At 37.8% G+C, this 20,298-nt stretch overlaps 1 protein-coding gene across 8 annotated transcripts in view; it reads left to right on the top strand.

Moving 5' to 3' along the window:
• Positions 1 to 20,298, top strand: part of ZDHHC14 (zinc finger DHHC-type palmitoyltransferase 14) — a 137,694-nt gene that overhangs the window by 85,249 nt on the left and 32,147 nt on the right. For all 8 annotated transcript variants that reach the window (XM_042813928.1, XM_042813902.1, XM_042813882.1 and 5 more), the window contains one exon: positions 11,598 to 11,756. In XM_042813928.1, the coding sequence (XP_042669862.1) occupies positions 11,598 to 11,756 (159 nt within the window). The remainder of the gene's footprint in view (positions 1 to 11,597; positions 11,757 to 20,298) is intronic.

The following is a 20,298-nucleotide window of genomic DNA, read 5'->3' as shown; positions in this document are numbered from 1 at the left end:
TAAGAAAAGCTGTATTGCTTTTTTTCTATGCTTGGACTAATTGTGCATAGTCTGGAGCCATCTGATATGGCCACAAGGGAAGAAGGTTGCATTTGGTCAGTCATGACTTAGCTTTGGCCAAGGACCATACTGTACATAGACACACAGAAGTGCATTGTTAGATTTTAGATGATCCAGGTAGCTCAGTGCTAATGGATGAACTGGGATATGGCACTTGGCATTATTTCAAAAAAATCTTTGGTCAACCTGGTCTTTATGTTCATAAAGAAGTAAAATCAGAAATGGAAGAAGCATTGTGAAACTATTGTCACTGTAGTGGAATGTGTTTCTATTGAGAAACTGGAGTTGTGTTCAGATACAATGATTCCAGTCCTCTTTTGTGTAATAGAAGAATTCCTAATTTTTGCAGAATCCACATATGTGGACAATGAATGATAAAGTTCAAATTCACATTGGGAAACGTTAACAAATATCTGAGGAAGACTGACTTCAGAGCTTATTTTTTTCAGCTTTTATTACTGTTATCACTGTAGTATCAGATAATGACTACATAATGTGCTGCACAGAAGTACGTGCAAGTTGCTACAACAGATAATGGCATTAGATTTAGAGATGGGAAGGAAAGAATTGGGAGCGATGAAAAAAACATCTCAGAACTATTTGTGATCACGTGGAGGAAAATGATAATTTCCTTCTTCATTCTCCTTTCCCCCATCAGATTTTTCTCAATAAAGTTATTCTATGTAGGAATTTTTGGAAAGAGGATGGAATTCAAACATATATGTTTCTTCCTCTTTGTATAATGAAACTATTGCAATTTTTAAGATGTAAAGTTTTGTTTTTTAAAAAAGGCATTTTAAAATTGTATTTCCTGTGTAACTTCTATAATTTCTGTGACCATTGTATAGTTTTTTTGTTTTATTAATGCAGTGTTAGTAATGCAATATTTGGAGAGCAGAGGACATTCTTCACTAAAAATTTATGATTGGAAGTTAAACATTTTTATTAGATACCTGAAATTATAATGTCTTTCTAATTGAATAACCTTCCTTAAGAAGGAACGTGTTCCCCTGAAGAACCTTTTAAAATCTGCCAGAACAGTTTCTCCTGACTGTTTCATAGTGACAATTCTTTCCAGAAGTCCTGTTTTTTCTCTCCTTGCAGTGAAGTGCAAGTAGCCTTTGTTTGCCAGTCATCATCCTGGTCTCTGCTTTCCTGATGATGAGTTATAGCATCTGAGCTGTTTCCAAAGAATCAGAGTAGGTGTTCGTAATACCTGATATATCTGTCATAAAGGAAACAGTGCTGCTTTTGAAATTAAAAAAATAACAATAATAATAACAAAAATAATAATTAAAAAAATTTAAAAAAAGATGAATGGTAATTTCAAAATTAAAAAAACAAAAGTTGTATATTACAGTTAAATTCAAACTTTATCAAATTTGACATACAGAGGTAATTTTAAAATGAAATTGTAGCGAATTTTAAGTGATGGTTTAGAAAGGAATTTAGTCTTCATCTGTTTCTCCTAACTTACGCAAATGCATTGGTTGTACGCATGGAAGTTGGCCTTTTACCTTTTCAGAAAGGCAACTTTACTGGGACACTGCATTGCCTCATTAGAAAAGATTCTCAGTAGGTCTCACCCTCCACTCTGGAGGATGCTGAGTAGAAGCCTGCACTGTGCAAAACATGTTTTAAGACAGGACTAGGAGAAGGGAAGTTGACCAACTGTTGACCAACTGTTTTTCTTTCATTTGTTATATTAACAAATCTAGAATAATTTGCAGGAGTCTGTGTTTATACAGCAAAATGGAAAATTACTACTGTATTGACTCTAAGGTAGAACGTTTTTAAAAGGAAGGAGCAACTTTGTGTTTTCATAGTGTCAAAACGCTATTATTTCCCAAACTAATAAAGTAAAGGCAATAAAGCGTCAGAGAGAAAATGCAATTTTATTAATTTTTCTTTCCATAATCCCCGATTAAGTGAATGATCAAGTCTTGTGGGGTAGAGTATCTGAAGGCTCCCCACAAATGTCTACATTTCTTTAAATATATTTCTTGGCTAAAGATAGGACCTTGTGGTTGGTTAGAAGCCACCTGCAATCACGTCATGGCACTTCTTTCTGCTGGTCTTCAGTTTTGTTTTTTTTCTTCTTTGATGAAAAGTACTGAGAGTAATTTAGTCCTGTTATAATGTGAGATCCTTGTAAGGAACTTATGTGATGCATTAGATGAGGGAAACCATTTTAATAAAGTAAGAATAACCATATCATTGCTTCCTCTGCTGAAAAACAAGTGTGCTGCATAAAAGCAAGCGGTCCTCAGTTTAGAATGGAAAGTCAGGTCTGGTCCTTTGAAGTTGGACCACCTACACTGATGGCTGACAGTTTAACTATAGAAAAATATTACCTATAATTTCTTAAGCTGTTTCAGAAGTAATAAAATCCTCCTGAAGAATGGGAGACTTTCACACCTGCATTTGAGAGGAACAGAGAGGAGGGTAAGAAAAGCTGGAGGGAATAGTAGAATTTAGGTGCTGTCCTATGTTACCTGCCATCTCTGTAGGTGCTTTTTCATTTGTCATTCTTCGAATTTCTTCAGACCCTAAAGGAAACTGAAATTAAAATCCATTAATGAAGGTGCTGCTGGAATTTACTAGCTGATTATCATTGGAAATAATAATGATGGTGCAGTTGAGAGGGGGTAAAACTTCAGAACAAAACCTTGTATAATCTGTTCTTTTTATGTAAAGCAGCTCAGCTTTTTAATGGAAATGCACCTTTTCAGTAATTGCATATAAAGATAATGGTGGTGGTCTGCGAAAAGAGATTGCAAACCAGTTGTTGAAGTGTAGCTATTAGGATTTAGCTATCTTGCTGTGACAGGTGTTTTTTAGAACTATATCCAGCTACTTTGTGAAATGCATGAGCATTTTGTAGACCATGTTTTAAATATGCTTTTGTTAAGGGATTTCCCCAATTTAATCACAGCAAATGAATACTTCAGCGTTTATATCCAGTATCCATGTATGCAGTTCTTATTTGTATCTATGATTTTTGAATTGCCTTTGGTGTAATAGTCACTTTAGAGATTTTATGATGTGCAGTATAATTATTTATTCTTGTAGTGTGGCAGAAATATAAAAAGGCTATGAATATTATCTGGATATGTTCTGGTCCCTATTTAAAGGACGAAGCATTTTGATTGCTTTGTAGTTGGCATGAAAAATGGCTTAGATGTGTTATTTTCATAATCCTGCTCATATGAGCTTCAGAAAGCTTATAAAGATGCAAAAAGAATCCAAAAGGAGAAGATAAATTTTCCATGAATAATAAAAACCTAGACAGATAAGGTTCTCCTGGATGACTGGAGGAAGGGTCACATCACTCCCATTTACAAGAAAGGGAGCAAGGAGGACCCTGGGAACTACAGGCTGGTGAGTTTCACCTCTGTGCCTGGGAAGATCATGGAACAGATCAACCTGGATAACATGCTTGATCACATGAGGAGTGGGTGTGTGATTCGAGACAGCTAGCACGGCTTCACCAGAGGAAGGTCATGCTTGACCAATCTGGTGGCCTTCTGTGATGGAGTGATGGCATCGGTGGACAAGGGAAAGGCAATTGATGTCATTTACCTGGACTTGAGCAAGGCCTTTGACATGGTCCCCCACCACATCCTTATCTCCAAATTGGAGGGATGTGGATTTGATGGGTGGACCACTCGATGGATAAGAAACTGGTTGAAAGGCTGCAGACAGAGCGTGGTTATCAATGGTTCTGTGTCCAGGTGGAGGCTGGTATCGAGTGGCGTCCCCCAAGGGTCTGTCTTGGGATCAGTGCTCTTTATCAATGACATCAACAATGGAATCAAGTGCACCCTCAGCAAGTTTGCTGACGACACCAAGCTGAGTGCTGCAGTTGACACGGTAGAAGGCAGGGGTGCCATTCAGAGGGACCTTGACAGGCTGGAAAGGTGGACCCGGGTGAACCTGATGAGGTTCAACATGGCAAAGTGCAGAGTTTTGCACTTGGGCCGGAGGAATACCAGGCATCCATACAGACTGGAAGGAGCGGTCCTTGAGAGCAGCCCTGCAGAGAGGGACCTGGGGGTCTTGATAGACGAAAAACTTAACATAAGCCAGCAGTGTGCCCTTGCACCTCAGAAAAGAAATGGTATCCTGGGCTCCATCAGAAGAGAGGTGGCCAGCAGGGACAGGGAGGTGATTGTCCCCCTCTACTCTGCTTTTTTGAGGCCCCATCTGGAGTACTGTGTCCAGGTCTGGAGCCCCCAGTACAAGAAAGACAGGGAGCTGCTGGAGAGGGTCCAGAGGAGAGCCACAAAGATGATCAGGGACCTGGAGCACCTCCCCTATGAGGACTGGCTGAGGGAGCTGGGCTTGTTCAGCCTGGAGAAAAGAAGGCTGCGGGGTGACCTCATTGCAGGCTTTCAGTACGTAAAGGGAGCCTACAAACAGAAGGGGAATCAACTCTTTGAAAGGGTTGATAGTTGCAGGACAAGGGGAAATGGTTTTAAGTTGAGGGAGGGGAGACTTAGGTTGGATATCAGGGGAAATTCTTTACAGAGTGAGTGGTGAGGTGCTGGAACAGGCAGCCCGGAGAGGTTGTGGATGCCCCGTCCCGGGAGGTGTTCAAGGCCAGATTGGATGGGGCCCTGGGCAGCCTTGTGTAGTATTGAATGTGGAGGTTGGTGGCCCTGCATGTGGCAGGGTGTTGGAGATTCATGATCCTTGAGGTCCCTTCCAACCCTGGCCATTCTGTGATTCTGTGATAAGGCAGATGGCAGCACTCTAACAGTGCACTTCTTGTTATGGGGCCTTGACGCAGAAACAAGTCCCCATGGGTTGTTCTAAGAAGTTCTTTTGCTTGTTGGTGTCCCTCTGTTTCAGTAATGGAAGGTGGTGGTCGTGTTCAGGATTTGCTATTCAGACGCTGTACAAACAAGACTTTGGGTTTTCTGACCTACAGACAAATAAAACAGCCAGTGGCTTCTGCTCCAGACATTTTTCAAACTCAGAAGATTCCTGGAGTTCTCCATTGCTTCAGGATTTGATTTAAATTTGGATCCTTATAATGCTTGCTTCTAGCTGTCGATAGCTTTTGATTCCTTTGGGCTTTATTCACATATTTTTTACTGGTTTCTGTTTATGTAGTTCCCTCAAGCATGGGACCGGAATTGTTTCCCAGATGATTATTAAAGTTTAATTCATTACCTTCCTTTATTCTCAAGGGCAGTGAGGGAAGCATTCTTCGCCGTTGACAGGCTGAGAGAGCTGGGGCTGTTCAGCCTCGAGTAGAGAAAGCTCTGTGGTGGTCTGATAGCGGCCTTTCAATATCTAAAGGGGGGAGCTACAGAAAGTAAGGGGACAGACTCTTTACCAAGGTCTGTGGTGATAGAACAGAAGAAATGGCTTCAAGCTTAAAGAGGGTAGCTTTAGCTTAGATGTAAGGAGAACTTTTACAGTGAGGGTGGTGAGGCACTGGAACAGATTGCCCAGAGAAGTGGTGGATGCCCCATCCCTGGAGTCTTTCAAAGTGTGACTGGATAAAACCCTGGGCAACCTGATGTAGCTGTGATGTCTTTGTTCGTTGCAGGGGAGTTGGACTGGATGACCTTTAAAGGTCACTTCCAAATCTGAGGATTCTGTTTCCTCTGGTCTAGATGGCTGGCATCTACCCATCCTAAACTGTTTCCTGTGTTGCTGATAACTTTAATAGTTTCAGAAATTCACTATAAAAATAATGATTTCTTTTATTTAATGAAAAGGCTTCTATGTGAATTTAATATGAAAGCAAAACTACTGTAAAGCACATTAGCTGCCTACAGTAACAGCAGTACATTTAAAGTTTAGAAAGCATTAGCACAATTTTAAGAAGCACTCTAACTTACTTGGACGCAACATCCAACATTGAGATGGGCTGTTTTTCTAAGGGAGCATGAAAACCAGGAGCAGCCTTATGTGACCAGGTCAGTAGTCCATCTATCCTGATGTCTAATCCGTGATCAGCAGTGGATGTGCACAGAAAGAATACAAATGCCTTGCTGTACCCTTATTGCTTTCCCTAACCTACAGCTTAGGGACTTCTAAGTTAAAGTCTATGCATAATTTTTATAAATGTTTTTTAATGTCTTATTTTTACTGAAGCTGATGAAACTTCGAATACTGCTGTATGTTCTGAGTTTAACTACATTTGAGTTCTTAGATGCTTTTCCATTGTAGTGGCCACAGTAGTTCTGACTTTTTGAAAGACTGTTTTGCAGGCTGTTTATAGTAAAATAACCAGGCTTATTTAGTCCTGTATTGATGGCATTGCATTGTCAACACTGAATTTTTCTAGTCTTTGTCACTTGGAATTTTGAAACCTCTTTGCGGTTATGATTTTTGTCTCCTTTAGCTCATTTAGCAGAGGGTAGTCTTCAAAAACTGGAAAATGTTTTTAGATTTCATTAGGGTCTATGAAGTTAAATCTCTGTGGCCAGCGCAACATAGGTGTTTCATGGAATTGTTCAGTGGTATTAAGAAATATCGCTCACAGATGCAACTTAGGTATGCTTTTCTTCCTGTCCAAAGGTGGAATATGAGATTGATGATCATACCTGGTATTTCATGCTTTAAACAATATTCTTAAAATCTAGTAGAAATATGTTTTTGTATGCCAGCTAAGTCTTTCAGAAAGCTCTTGTGCCATATGCTTTTTTCTTTCAACAAGTCACTGACAATTACATCTGTGTCTGGAAGTGAGGTTACATTTCACACAAAACCCTAGACTTAAGGATGGTGATGCAGTTCTACTCTTAAGAAAATAGTGTGCAACATTTTCTGAAATCAAGGTAGTAACACTTTTCTCTAAAGTATGAGCAATACTTGGTCAGTATTTCTTGTCAGCTTTCAGATAAAGAGTTATGTGTGGAATGCAGTTAGCTGCTACTGGTTGTCCAAGCTAGGTTCCCAGTATTGTTTGTCCCTGAAATTACTGTTTGGAAACAGAGAAATGTTACTTAAGTTCTTATCACTTAAAAATAAATAAATAAATAAATAAATGAAAAAAAAACCCTTTTCTTCTTGTATCCCCCTATTGTTAAGTATATAGCTTCAATTTAAGTAGTTAAACACTGAGAATGCTTTTCTTAGAGGAAGCTTATGTTCTTATGGGGTTTCTGTTATTGTTCTTCAGATGTTATAGGTCATACATGAAGATTTTTCATTGCATTATCTGTTTCTCTCAGCAGGAAACATTGGAAGTACTCATAGTTATTAATTTTGCTAATCATATTGTTTGAAGGTGGAAATTGCATCACAGTAGCAAACCTTGCATGATATGGTCTTGATAAGTTTGTGTAGTTATGATATGGAGAGACCTTCTAGAGGGGGTTTGTTCCTAGTATTGTAGGAAAACTGACCAAAAAGGCAAATGCTTGAGTGGAAGGATCCTGGTGATATGTATACAGAATTCCAGGCTTTGTCTCATACAAACATCTCCCCCAGTTAATAATGAATGGAATAATTTGAGCAAAGTGGAATATGTTATTGTATTAGAAAGAGATTGTGCTGTTTCTCCATTAAATATGTGAAGCAAGTTTACTTGAAGTCAAATACCTTGGTCCTACAAGGGTATGGATTGTATCTTTGGTGGCTTTTGTTTAGCTTCTTCTAAAACAAAAATGCTGGAGCCCCGTCTAGTGCATGAGCACTTAATGCTGCAATAGAGAAGTTGTAAACTGTGTCACAGCAAAGTACCAGAAAAGGATTGGTGGCAACTCCATTAGTGGGAGAATTCTATGCTTATTTTATAAAATAGCTTGCCTTGCTATATCATTAATGGGTTGGAAAGGAAAAATGTAGAAAAGCAATGGTCAAACAGATTTATCTGTGGAGGGTAGTTCTGTAAAGGTTAATCTTATTATGCCTTAAAGGAACTGCATATATTTAAAGATTGGCCTGCATTTGAACACAAGTATGAGCAGTCCAATTGAAGCTAACTACAGTCCAAAAATTAGTGAGACCAGGACGAGGCAGGTACAAGGCATGTTTAGCACATTCAAGATAGGTAAGTTTGATTAAATCCAGCACTTTTGGTTTTACTCTCTTGATAGCTCCCAGAAGGACAAAAAAAAAAAAAAAAAAAAAAAGCTAATAAACAACGACTAAGATCGGATTTAATTATTCAGTTAAAGACTGTGGATGAAATTCTGACTCTGTTGCAAGTCAGCAAGACAGTTTTCATTTCATTTCGTTTGCATCAGCTTTTGCCTGTGGATTTTGAGATAAATTTTCTTCAGTTAGAGAGCTGGGATTGGCTGTGCCTGTGAACTTGAACTTCACTGCACTGGTTTGGAAGGAAATCTTAGAAAAAACAGTGTTGTAAATGGAACAGGATGGCCAGTAGTCTCCCTTTTGCACCAGAGGCAAGGAAAGTTGCCTTTGAGATTCTGCTAAAGCATGTAAAAATAAAAAGACAAAGCAGGGCACTTCTTAGTGCTTAGGAAATAATGTTTTTTGTGGTTTGTTTTTTTTCAGTTGCTGTGCATTTTCTATGAATAAATATTTCATTAAGGAAAAAAAAATTCTAAATGGTCTTGGTTGTGATTTGAAAGTCTTTTTTTTTTTTTTTATGGTTGTACATATTCAATACCTAGGACTTTCTATGAGGAGAAGCTTTTAAATGTTAGTGTTATTAAATTCAATGCACTGGCATTTCTAAGCAGTGTTGAAAGCTACAATTACAGAACCATAAATATGAAATGGGAATCACTGGTTTATTAATGAACTAGTAGTCATAAACATGTTTGAATGAAGAGTTAATTGGGGCTAATGACCTACATTTGTGTTCAGAACTTAATAGTCTTTCTTAACTCTTAGGTCAAAAATGGATATAATGCTGTGTTTTTTAAGGTCTATGGACTTATATAAAGACTAAGAGTATTACAAGCCTGCTGGTGATTATGTCACTGAAAGTATAATCCGTTGAAGCATATTTGCCTTTTTCAATGATAGCAACTAAAATCAGCAATAGAGGATTTTCATAATCACAACTTTGTACTGTTTTCTCCCCTAAATTTTCTTCCCTAACAGTACTGTATTGCATTATGTGGGTCGGTGCTAGTAAGATGTTATTTCACTGTTTCCCAGTACTTACTAACTTGTAATGTAGAGGGGAAAAAACCACTGCGTATATGAGAATTGGCCCCAGAATTGTAAGAAACTCTTTCCTGTTTGGATCTAGGAATTGGCCGTAACTCTGTTAAGTGTTGAACAGCATAAGCACAGTTGTGCTCCGCCCTCAGAAAAGCATATTTTCAGCTTACTTCTGAAAAAGAAAGCACATAAGAATAGGTTCTCTGTATAACCTGGAGAAATTAAATCATTCCTTTTGACATCATCAATTTTCATGCCTGCTAGAATGCTTCAAAATCCATCGTTTAAGTAGTTAAGTTTCTTTTAACTAGCATAAACATAAAAATGAATAAATATGAAACTTAAGATAGTGTCTCTGTCACATCTTCAGCAACTTTTATTGTGTAGTCACGCTTCAGCATGTAAATAAATACAGTAGTAACTTACGTTCAGCACTTGTTTAGTCATAAATATGATGGTAAGTACTACTGGCCTTGAGGTCAAAATCAGTATTATTGATTGGTATGAGAGCCACACAGTAACCTCTGCTTCCATGGTCATAGGACTTGGCTGAGCATTCCAGGAACAGTGCAGGGTCTGGTTGCAATTCAATACAACCAAACATCTGACAGGGTCTAACAAGCTGCTTCTGAGGAACTGTTTCTTTAGTACTCACCACTTCTTTCCCGTATAGGATGCTTAGGAGCCTCATGTTCTGATTCTCTCATTTGCATCTATTGCACCTTCTTCCACTTCCTTTCCCAGGAGATTCAGAGGCCAACTTGTTTCAGTCCTCAAGTTTGCAGTGGTGTTCCATAGATACTTCTACTGATGCATGCTTCTGGAGTGAGTGAGGAGGTTGCACATGAGAACTTCCTAAACTGGATTTCCTAATTCTGTTATTGCACCTTTACTATCAGGTCTACAATTACACTAATTTGAATGCCTTTCTAAGTAGGAGGCATTCTGGTTCCCACCTCCCCCAGACTGACAATGTGTAGATTGTAGGCTGTGCAGATATCCCTGCAGACTTCACAAAAATGGCACCTGGAGTGATATTTGTAATAATTTGACCTCAAACACCAGTCATGGATCTTGGAGTCATCCGGCCATGCTTGCCCAGCATTAAAGTGATAGAAATAACTTAAACGTAGTTGTGAAGGTGACCCTGACTTCAAAATGCAGTTGCATTCATGTGTGGGGGAAAAAAAATTGGTTTCATTTCCCTATTGATTTTCCTGTTCTGTGTATCTGAAAGTAATAAAAAATATATATTTCTTGCCACTTCTGTGGCCTGAATTGATTGTGATTTCAGAAGAGCAGATAAACTGACAAAGAGGTACTGCTTGTATATGTTCACCTTTTAGAGTATAGCTCAGTTTGGGAGAATTTGAGGGATGAAATTGAACTTCAGTGATGTAATCTTATCAGACATTTAGCAATTGATGGTTGCTGATGTCCATAGATCAAACAAACAAGAAGCCCAAACCCCACCACTTTTTCCAAATGCAATTTTTGGAAATGATTTTTATGCAAAAAAACAAACTTCAAGATTTGTAAAAGTAACACTGGCTGTTAGATTTAAAATTTCCAAAAAGCAAAATCTGTGAATGTACTCCATTATATCACAGCCTTTAAGAGGTCTTAGAACAACTGATTTTACTTGTACTATATGCCAAGCTCTAATGATAGTGCTGCTGAAGTAAACATGTAGGTTTTATACTAGATTGAGCCTACACCCTCTGTTATTTCTGCTTTCAAGACTAAAATGTTAGCTTCTTTTATTTTAAGTGATTTCCTGTTTAAAAGGTAGCTTTTCTTAGTTTCTCTTGACAAGTGCTGTAGAAGTTCTACAAACTTCTTGTTATTACAGAGTTTTAAAAAAAGAAAAAAAAAAATAAGGAATTTCCTAAGATGACTTGTCCAGATGGAGGCTTTTGAAATAGTCATCTGAAATGTTTTCCCTTTTTAAATGAGCTGATGATCAGTCTGCTTTCATGTTCAGAGATGAACATCTTCCTTAGATCAAACTTGTATTTCAAGGTTGAACTGAATAAACTCTGTTGAAAACATTTGTTTATGTTTTCACCACACTGTGCTACTAGCTGTCATTGTTTGTAATGTATTCTCAACAAACTGCTCAGGGATATGAGATTGTAAGATTTTGGGGCTCAAGGTAGCTGTCAGCATCTGAAACTTTATTTTGGGCATTGCTTTGTCATGTTTTTGTTTTTTTTTTTAATTCAAATTAGTTGGTTGTGGATGCTATTTGTAATTATGTTTCTTCCTATCTTTAAGAGCACTTATTCTAGGAGAATGAGAAGGTTAGAAGCCAGTTCAAGTATATGAATATGAAGTCGATACAAACTTGTAACTGTAGGTCACCGTCAAGAATGGTTGAGTGCGTGCAGCATAGCTCATGTGCAGGGCCTAATGTATTGTGTTTCCCTGTTTAGATATTGCAAATGGCTCCAGTTCAGGAGGATACCGCCCCCCTCCCAGAACAAAAGAAGTGATCATCAATGGACAGACAGTGAAACTAAAATACTGTTTTACTTGCAAGATTTTCCGCCCACCTCGTGCCTCACATTGCAGCCTTTGCGATAACTGCGTAGGTGAGTAAAAAAATATATATATGGCATATGTTTAGCTTGGTAATGCTATATATGTATGTATGTTATGAATGCTTCAGAAATCAGAGGGAAAAGAAACGATCAGAGTTAATGACAGGGTTACTCATGAGAACACTTGCTGTGTTCATCCTTTTTCCTACAAACTCTGTTAAACGTTAAGAATTTTAGAAGGCAGAATATGAGTAGATTTGACCTAATGCATAAGTTGTGTCTAAGACAGAAAAGAGAAACCTCTCCTATGCATGTGCCTTTCCTATCCTGCTCTGCTAAACAAAGAAGCACCCAAACCAAGTTAGACCATGTGGTATCTGCGATGAAATTTCTAGTGCAGAGGGACCAATCTTTAAAGGAGTCTCAGCATTGTTTCCTTTCCCAAACTAAATTGCAGCCAAGGAGCTGCTTCTCTTGTTAATTTTGGACCAGCTTTGAAAGGCATACTTCTAACAGCTAGAGTTACACAGGGGAATGCACACTGTAGGTAACTCCTGCCTTTGAACAGTTTTAAGGCTAGAAACTTCTGAAGTCAGAATCAGTAACAAATTACTGAGAAATATTATTTGGAAAGGAAGTAGATGATGTAAGGGCCTATGGTTATTTTGTGATTATAGGGTTGGTTTTTTTCCCTCTGAGCATCTTGTCTTTTTTGTGATTGTTTTGTTTGGAGGGCAGGCAAGGTGATTAAGATGCGCTTGGATTTTAAAACAAACTAAAAAACTCACCAATCAAATCCGAGTAGTTTTATAGTTAATTAAATCCCATTTAGAGTTCAGTGCAGCTGATTAGCACACTGTTGAGCCTGGATCTTATGCATTCAAGAAAATAATGTAGCAAGATGTCTCCAGCTGAGAAATGTAATTGCAGCATTCAGTACTGATATTTTTAGATATAAAGCAGTCACTGGAAGTATCATAATTTCATATGTAGATGATACTCGTATAATGAGCACGCTTACATGACAGTGAGAAGTGTAGCCTTTTGGCCCCGTGCCATTAGTTGGTAGCTGTACATGGTTCCCTGGGTAAATAAGCATTCCTGACGTATTAGGGTTGCGTAAATCTTGTTAAAGCTGTTGAATATGGCAAGGATGTTACAGTTGATTCATCTTCACGAAAGTGTCTTATCAAATTTATAACTTGGATGTTACAGTGTGATGCTATTGTCACAAATCCGACAGCTTGAAAATGCAGTTGTTGACCAGTACATAAAAAAAGTAAATATTGAAAAGGTAAATAAAACATGGGGGTTGTTATCCTCATCAAGAGAGTGCATAAATGAGAGCAACCCTTACAGATACATCTTGAAATCTATTTAAAAATACTGTTTTGGCTTTTTAAAGTAAACTGCAATGAGGAATTTATTTACAGTTTGTATGTACGCTGATTGTGTCCTTTTAACATTAAATTTGTGAAGCCTACAGTGAGAAGAATTAGTGGTGGGAGAGGGAACTTAAAAACAATCTCTGTCTTCTGATTATGTCTGTATTGAAGCAACAGTTGTTAATTTGTCTGAATATATACATATATATATTAGAAAAGGGACAGAGTGAGTGTTTTGTACAAGCAGTAATTGTTTCCTATTTTTTTTAGGTGAGATGATTGTGAGTTGTTATTACACAGTTGTGATTTAAAGTTACTTGTTTTCAAATAATTCATTTGTTGGAATAAATTTGCTGCAGTTTTCCCCATCAGCCTTTGTAATGGGAATTGTAATGGCTGCTCCAAAAGTAATGCTTCCTAGTTATTCTGTTGGCCCATGATGTCAGGAGCAGATGTTGGTGCTATGGCAGTAGAAGTTGAACCTGCACACCAATATTCCACTACATTTTGTTGCTGTGAGACAGGTGGCAGCAGAGGGGCAGTCTGACAGAATGGTGTTTGACATGGAAGTGTGTATGAAGCAAAGGTGTTGAACTGAATTTATCCACGCGGGAAAAAATGGTGCCCACTGATGTTCATTAATGCTTGCTGGATGCTGATGGAGACCAAACAGTGGATGTGAGCAGAGTGAGGCAGTGGGTGGTGCATTTCATCAGTGGCAACAGTGATGTAAAAGACAAGCCAGATTCTGGACAGCCATGCTGTTGTCATATCACAAAATAAAGAGCATCTCAGTCAGTTTATCCATATGAATTGGCAGATTATGACCAGGGAACTGTGTCAGATTCAGTACATTGAGAACAGTAGAAGTAACACTGGAATATCACTGAGTTAGTGTCAGGTGGGTCCCCACAGATGCTCACACAGGAATTGAAAGATGCTGTATGGAAGTTTGTCGGGACCTATCGAACCAATATGAGGCTGAAGATGACAGTTTTCTGGATCACGTTATTACAAGTGATGAGATGTGGGGTCATCAGTACGAGGCAGAGTCAAAACAATAATTCATGGAGTGGCAATGTGTGAACATCCCATTGAAGGAAAAGTTCAAAACTCAGCCCTCAGTGGGTAAAGTGATGTCTTTGGGGATGGAAAGGGGTGATCCTTCTGAATTTCCAGGAACCTGGGCAAACCATCAACTCTGACTGTTACATCGTGAGTAAACTAACTGAGCTTGAAGGCTCAAACTTCCAAAGTCATGCCAGAGTAGAAGACAGCCGTTCTTTTGCAACATGGTAACACCAGGACCTGTACCAATTTGAAGACTGTGGAGCGTATTGCCGGTGGTGGCTGGAGTGTTCCACCACACCTGCCGAGTAGCCTAGATTAGCACCTTCTAACTTCCATCTGTTCAGGACAGTGTTGAGGACAGTATGGGCAATATTTTCCTAGCAACAGTGCTGTCATAGTGTCTGTGAAACAGTGGATCACCTCCACTGGTGCATATTTTTACAAGCGTAGCATGCAGGCTTTTGTTCATCACTGGTGAAAATGCATAGCTAATGATGGTGACTTTATTGAAAAAGTGTTTTGTAGCTAAGAAATAACTCTATCAAATAGTGTTACTGTGCTCTGTGCATCTGTTGTTTCTGTGGAAATAAATAGGAGGCATTACTTTTGGAGTGACCTATGTACAATTAACTATGACTTTTCAGAGTACATTACTTTTGTTTTTAGTTAAAGCATTTTCATACATGTGTTCGTATGCATTTATTCAATAAGGGAAAACCTGTAAGTATCTGTAACTAATTTTCTGTGCAGACTATGTGTCAGGAGAGTTGGATTGCTAATGTACTCTGAAAAACTAATGATGCAAGAGTGTACAGTTAATCAGAATGTTATGCACTTAACTCCTACAAGTTAGTGTTGTCTATATGATGATGCTTTTGGTTAGTGAATAAATCGTACGATAGCTTTGAATGTTCTTGTGTCACTATTTCGTGGTTCCTTACTATAACTAAAGCAATGCAAAAAATACTCATGTTTCACACACATCTGGATGTTTAAATAACTCATGATTGTGACCTACTTACCAATAAGGTTAATGCATTGTTTTTTACCTGTGCATTTCCTGCATACCTATAAACTAAGTACAGAGACTGTGGGATAAAAGAATAGAGTTTTTCTTCAAGTCAGCACTCACTATACAGAAGAAACCACTCAGTAATTTTGCCTAAAGGTGTTATGATACTGGGCCAGTGAATGCAGTGTGATAGAGAAGCTCTTTCATTTGGTATTTTCTGTTGGTTCTTTTCATCTTGTAAGGAATCTTCAGTGGTATTGTTAATATTTGAGTACTTCTAAAACTTATTCCCATTTTCCCCTTACATTTAGTTAATACTAAGCATATATGTTAATTTTTGATCTTGTTTCTGATTTTCATTTCATGACTTTTCCATAGATAGCTATGTAGCTTACTTAAACAAAAGCATGAATTTCCAAAGCTACCTAATTACCGTTCTATATATAGTATCAATTTCAAACTGCTTTAGCTCTACAATGTTTTCATAATAGTATCCAGAAGAATCTGGATTTTTTCTGGATTTTCATATAAATGCAGTTCGTTGCATCTTTGTGGAATGCTTTCGGAAATTCTGTGAAATATTTTCCCACAGATAAACATATTGAATGTATTTCTTTCTTGCTTTCTTTAACTGTCTTTGTGAATGGCAACTAGAAGTTAGCCCCTCAAGGGCTTTCTGTGTACCATATGTTGCTTTAAAATGTAAACAAATTTAAACTAATGTACATATAAACACAATAGCTAAAGATAGGAATTACCACAGGATTCTCAGCTTGGGCTAGTTATTGTTGAGTTTTGTGAACAGGTTTTTAATGCATTATGTGGTGCTATACTACTGATGTTATGAAGCCAGTAGTCAGATTTGATTCTGAATTGACTTTTAAAATATATATTTAGTCATTTGAACACTAAATCTCTACTTTCTTGATGAATAATTAGAAATTTCTATAATAAAAGATGAATAAGAGGCAATTCACTATTTCCAAACAATTTCCCTAATTATTGTATAGAATGGCTAAGAGAAAACAGTGAATAATGATTAGCAAGCAATAAATCAACTTAGTCCAGTGAATTAATTGTCTAAAGTCTTCCTTGTATTCACATGTCACAGTTCTGCCTATCAACTAAAGTAACTTGCTTAGACCAAGACAAAAAAGCAGCATGGGTGGAAAAGGACAGCCACTGTTTTTATTCCTCAAAGAGAATTTGGCCGTTTTTATTTTTTAAAAATATATTAAAAGTTCTTATGTGATTCTTATGTGATTGATGGATAAAGATAACTTTTCTTGTCAGATTCTTTCAACTCAAAGGATTGAAAGCTCAAATTTTTGAATATGCTTTGATTTTGAAACGTTTTCCTTAGGATTACTAGGAAAGCAGCTTGTTGGGTCTTTTTGTTTGTTGGGTTGTTTTTTGTTGTTGTTTGTTTTTGTGTTCTGTTGCGTGTTTTGTTGTGTTGTTTTTTTTTTTTTTAAATGATGAGCATGAGAATGGCATGCGAAGTTGTATAGACCTTTCAGTTGGTGCAGCAGCCTGTTTCCTGCCATGGCCAGAGTGGATCCCCTGGGAAGAAGGGAAGAAGAGGGCAAGCATGCAGATACTTCCTGCAGAATGTTCTCACGCTCTCAGAAATTTTCAGTGTAGTTCTTCCTGAACCCTGGAGGGTTAACACTTTGTTTTCCATAACTCTTGATGGATCCTAGGCAGCCATGTTCATCAATCCTATAGGTGCTTTTCTGTAGATCCTAAATATGAGGCCAAGTGTCAAGATTTTATTAGGTTGGCAGGGGTTTGTTTTTCCAGTTGTTGTTCTTGTGAACAGGTTGGGTGTTACATAAAGATACAGATCTAGAAAATTGAAAGATTGTGTTTTAGTTTTTGAGCTTAGTTTATTTTCTTATGACTTTTTAAACTATATGTTACATCGTTAGCATAGAGTATTAATTCTTTTATATCCAACTGTAAAACGATGTTGCTTTTTGAGAGTGTTGATGAAAGGGCATTCTGATTTTAGATCTTCATTAGCTTGTGTTTCTTTTAGTGACTAGCCATTGCAGTGGGAGCATCTTCGGGGGGAAGAGGGAAAAGAGAAAGATCCTTGGGAGCACAGAGAAAAAAAAGCAAGCTTTTTTACTTGACATCAAAACATAATAAAACTACTAGTCCTTCAGTAAGCAAAACCACATTTGAATATGTTACATCAGTGCTAATTAAATTATCAATAAATTATCAATTCAAGGACCACATAGATAGTGAAGGGCCTGGAGCATCTCTCCTATGAAGAAAGGCTGAGTGAACTGGGTCTGTTCAGCCTTGAGAAAAGAAGACTGAGAGGGGGACCTGATCCAGGTCTATAAATATCTGAGGTGTGGGGGGCTGAACGGTGTGGCTGGACTCTTTTCAATGGTGAGTGGAGACAGGACAAGGGGAAATGGCCGGAAACTGCAGCATAGGAAGTTCTGCACAAACGTGCACAAGAACTTCTTTACAGTGAGGTGACGGAGCACTGGAACAGGCTGCCCAGGGAGGTGGTGGAGTCTCCTTCTCTGGAGATGTTCAAGACCTGCCTGGATGCCTACCTGTGCGACCTGCTGTAGGGAACCTGCTTTGGCAGGGGGGTTGGACTCGATGATCTCTGGAGGTCCCTTCCAAACCCCTACGTTTCTGTGATTTTGTGAAAATATGAATAGTTATCATTTTTAATCTAATACTGGAAAGCTAAGAGTGCATTTTATAAACTCCTTGAACACATATGAAGAAGTCTTTGATTAAAAACTAGTCAAATATAATACAAGTTGGCCTAAGACATTGAGGGTATTTCAGTGGTTTTGATGGTTAGGATCAATAGGCATCTAAGGAATACAAAGCAGTGCATTTGGGATAAGCAAGAAAAGTGGGTCCTGTTTAAAACCAACCCAGAAAATATGCTATATTAGAAGTGAATAGACACTTCTGTTCCGGTTAAATGATTGCTTCTTTTAAGCATTCTGCCAGGGCAATAGATATAGTCTTGTGTCTAATCCTGACCACATTACATTGATGTATTGTTTTGAAAATACACCGTGTCATGTACCCAGCAGTATTCCAAACATCAGATTTTTGATAAAAATCACCATTACAGAAAGCAGTTTCCCTTATTAAGCACCAGTGTTGTAAATCTGTTTTCTTCCAATGGGGAATTATTGATTGAAACGCATATGAAATCTAACACACGTAAAACAAGACAAAAAGAGCATTACCAGTGAGGTGTGGGAGCACCTCTTCCCTGTACTCATTCCAGACCTCACCATCTTCCACCCTGGAAAACACTAGTTTTTTCAGAAACAGAGTGGGAACTGGCATTGTCTATTTGGCTTTAGCAACACTCATGCTGTGTCAGTCATTTGCCCATGACTTCCAGATTCTTTCTAACCAGTATGCATTTTTTCAGGACTTCATTTTGCTTGTGTTCTGTACCAATCTTCCTTTGTTACCTTACTATCTCCCCTTTTGCGTTTACATCCTTTCTTCATCTTTACCTATTTCTTTTCTTATGCTTTCTGGGTTTAGAAAAGCTATGAGATGCTACTGTGAAAAGAGTAAATTTTCACTTTGTCTGGGTGCTTGAACTAGTAAAACCCTAGCTCTAGATCTCTTGGAAAGTGACTCTTTTTAACTTCTAACAGTTGAAACTACAAGGCTAGCTGCTTCTTTTCCTTTTTCCTTTTTCCTTTTCTCTCTAGTTTTCATATATGAGTCACCATCCCTGGAAGTATTCATGGAACATTTAGATTTGATACCAGGGGACATGGTTTAGTGGTGAAATATTGGTGGTAGGTGGACTAAATGATCTTGAAGGTCTTTTTCAATCTTGATGATTCTATGTGAGAATTGGCTTTGGCTCTTTTTGTAGAAGGTGTGCTACCTTCTCAGAGTACCTGAGAGGAGACAGATGGAGCATACTTCCAAATATTAAGTATTATTTGTTTATTGATTGTTCCATCTGTATACCAGATGTACTTTAGAAGATCAGGGAGCATGGTATGTATGCCAGAGGTGGATGGATTTTGGTTTTTGTGATTTCTTTTTTTCCCCTTTCATGCTTAGGCCAAAGCATTGGGAAATAAGGCAAGTCTTTTAAAAAGAGGTAATTATATTATAGGTTACTTTGGAGAAAAGTTGTAGTTTGTGTTTATCCGCATATGGTTGAAAGAGCAGAGGTGATCAAAATACCAAATCTACAAATGATGTAAGTCTCAGAAGACAGAATAAAATTAAAGAGAGAAATTACTAGGAGAAAATACAAAGGGCTATCATTAGAAACCTAAATAAATGACCAAATATTTACACTTGGCATGATAACATTTCGAAAGGTAATGAAGAATGGTGGGTGATTTGAGCTTTCCTCCTTTATGATTGTGTCTGGCAGTTGTGTGGTTCCCAATATGTATTTTATATATGTATTTTTATATATAAATATATATATATACATACACATGCATAGTATGAATAATATACTTTTTCTTGTATGCTCCTACTGCCTACCAGAGAACATCCATTCTGAACAACTGCTGCAGCCTTTGAAAATGTCGCTATTATCGTGCATGCTGTCGATGGGATTTATTGTTCATTAGTCAACATTGATTACAGGAGGAAGCAGTGAAGTGAGCTATGTAACAATAGTTTAATTACTGCAAGCTATCTTAGGGCAATGATTGGATGTTTTCCTAATAAATCTTTTATTAACAAAATTAAGTATGTTCATTTTCTTTTTGAGAACAACATTAGTCTGTCAACTACCTAAGTTGACTGACATGGAAGAAGTTGACAACTGATTTTCTTAAAAATGCAGCCAAACAGCAAAACTTGATAGGATAGTACTTACATGATTGTGAGAATAAAACGTCAAGTATGCCTTGCATTTGCATGTCTGAACATTTGGTATAGATGTGCATGCGCATTATTATTTTGTTAATGGAGGCTGTTTGTTCACAGCATTGTATTGCTGCTTCACTTTGTGTTGTCTTGTAAAGATTAGCTCAATATCTAGAGTGCAACCTGGTATAAATCATTGATAGGTGTTTCCTGAATGTAAACTTAAGGCTAGAAGGCTCATTCTGGATTTCGTGGGGGGGGGCCCTCCGGC

This window comes from Centrocercus urophasianus, unplaced genomic scaffold (assembly GCF_019232065.1).
Source record: "Centrocercus urophasianus isolate 14NV4802_14NV808 unplaced genomic scaffold, USGS_Curo_1.0 seq_10, whole genome shotgun sequence".
NCBI classification, from domain to species: Eukaryota; Metazoa; Chordata; class Aves; order Galliformes; family Phasianidae; genus Centrocercus; species Centrocercus urophasianus.
Note: the sequence above shows the minus strand (reverse complement) of the source record. Positions and strands in the feature narration are given on the sequence as shown.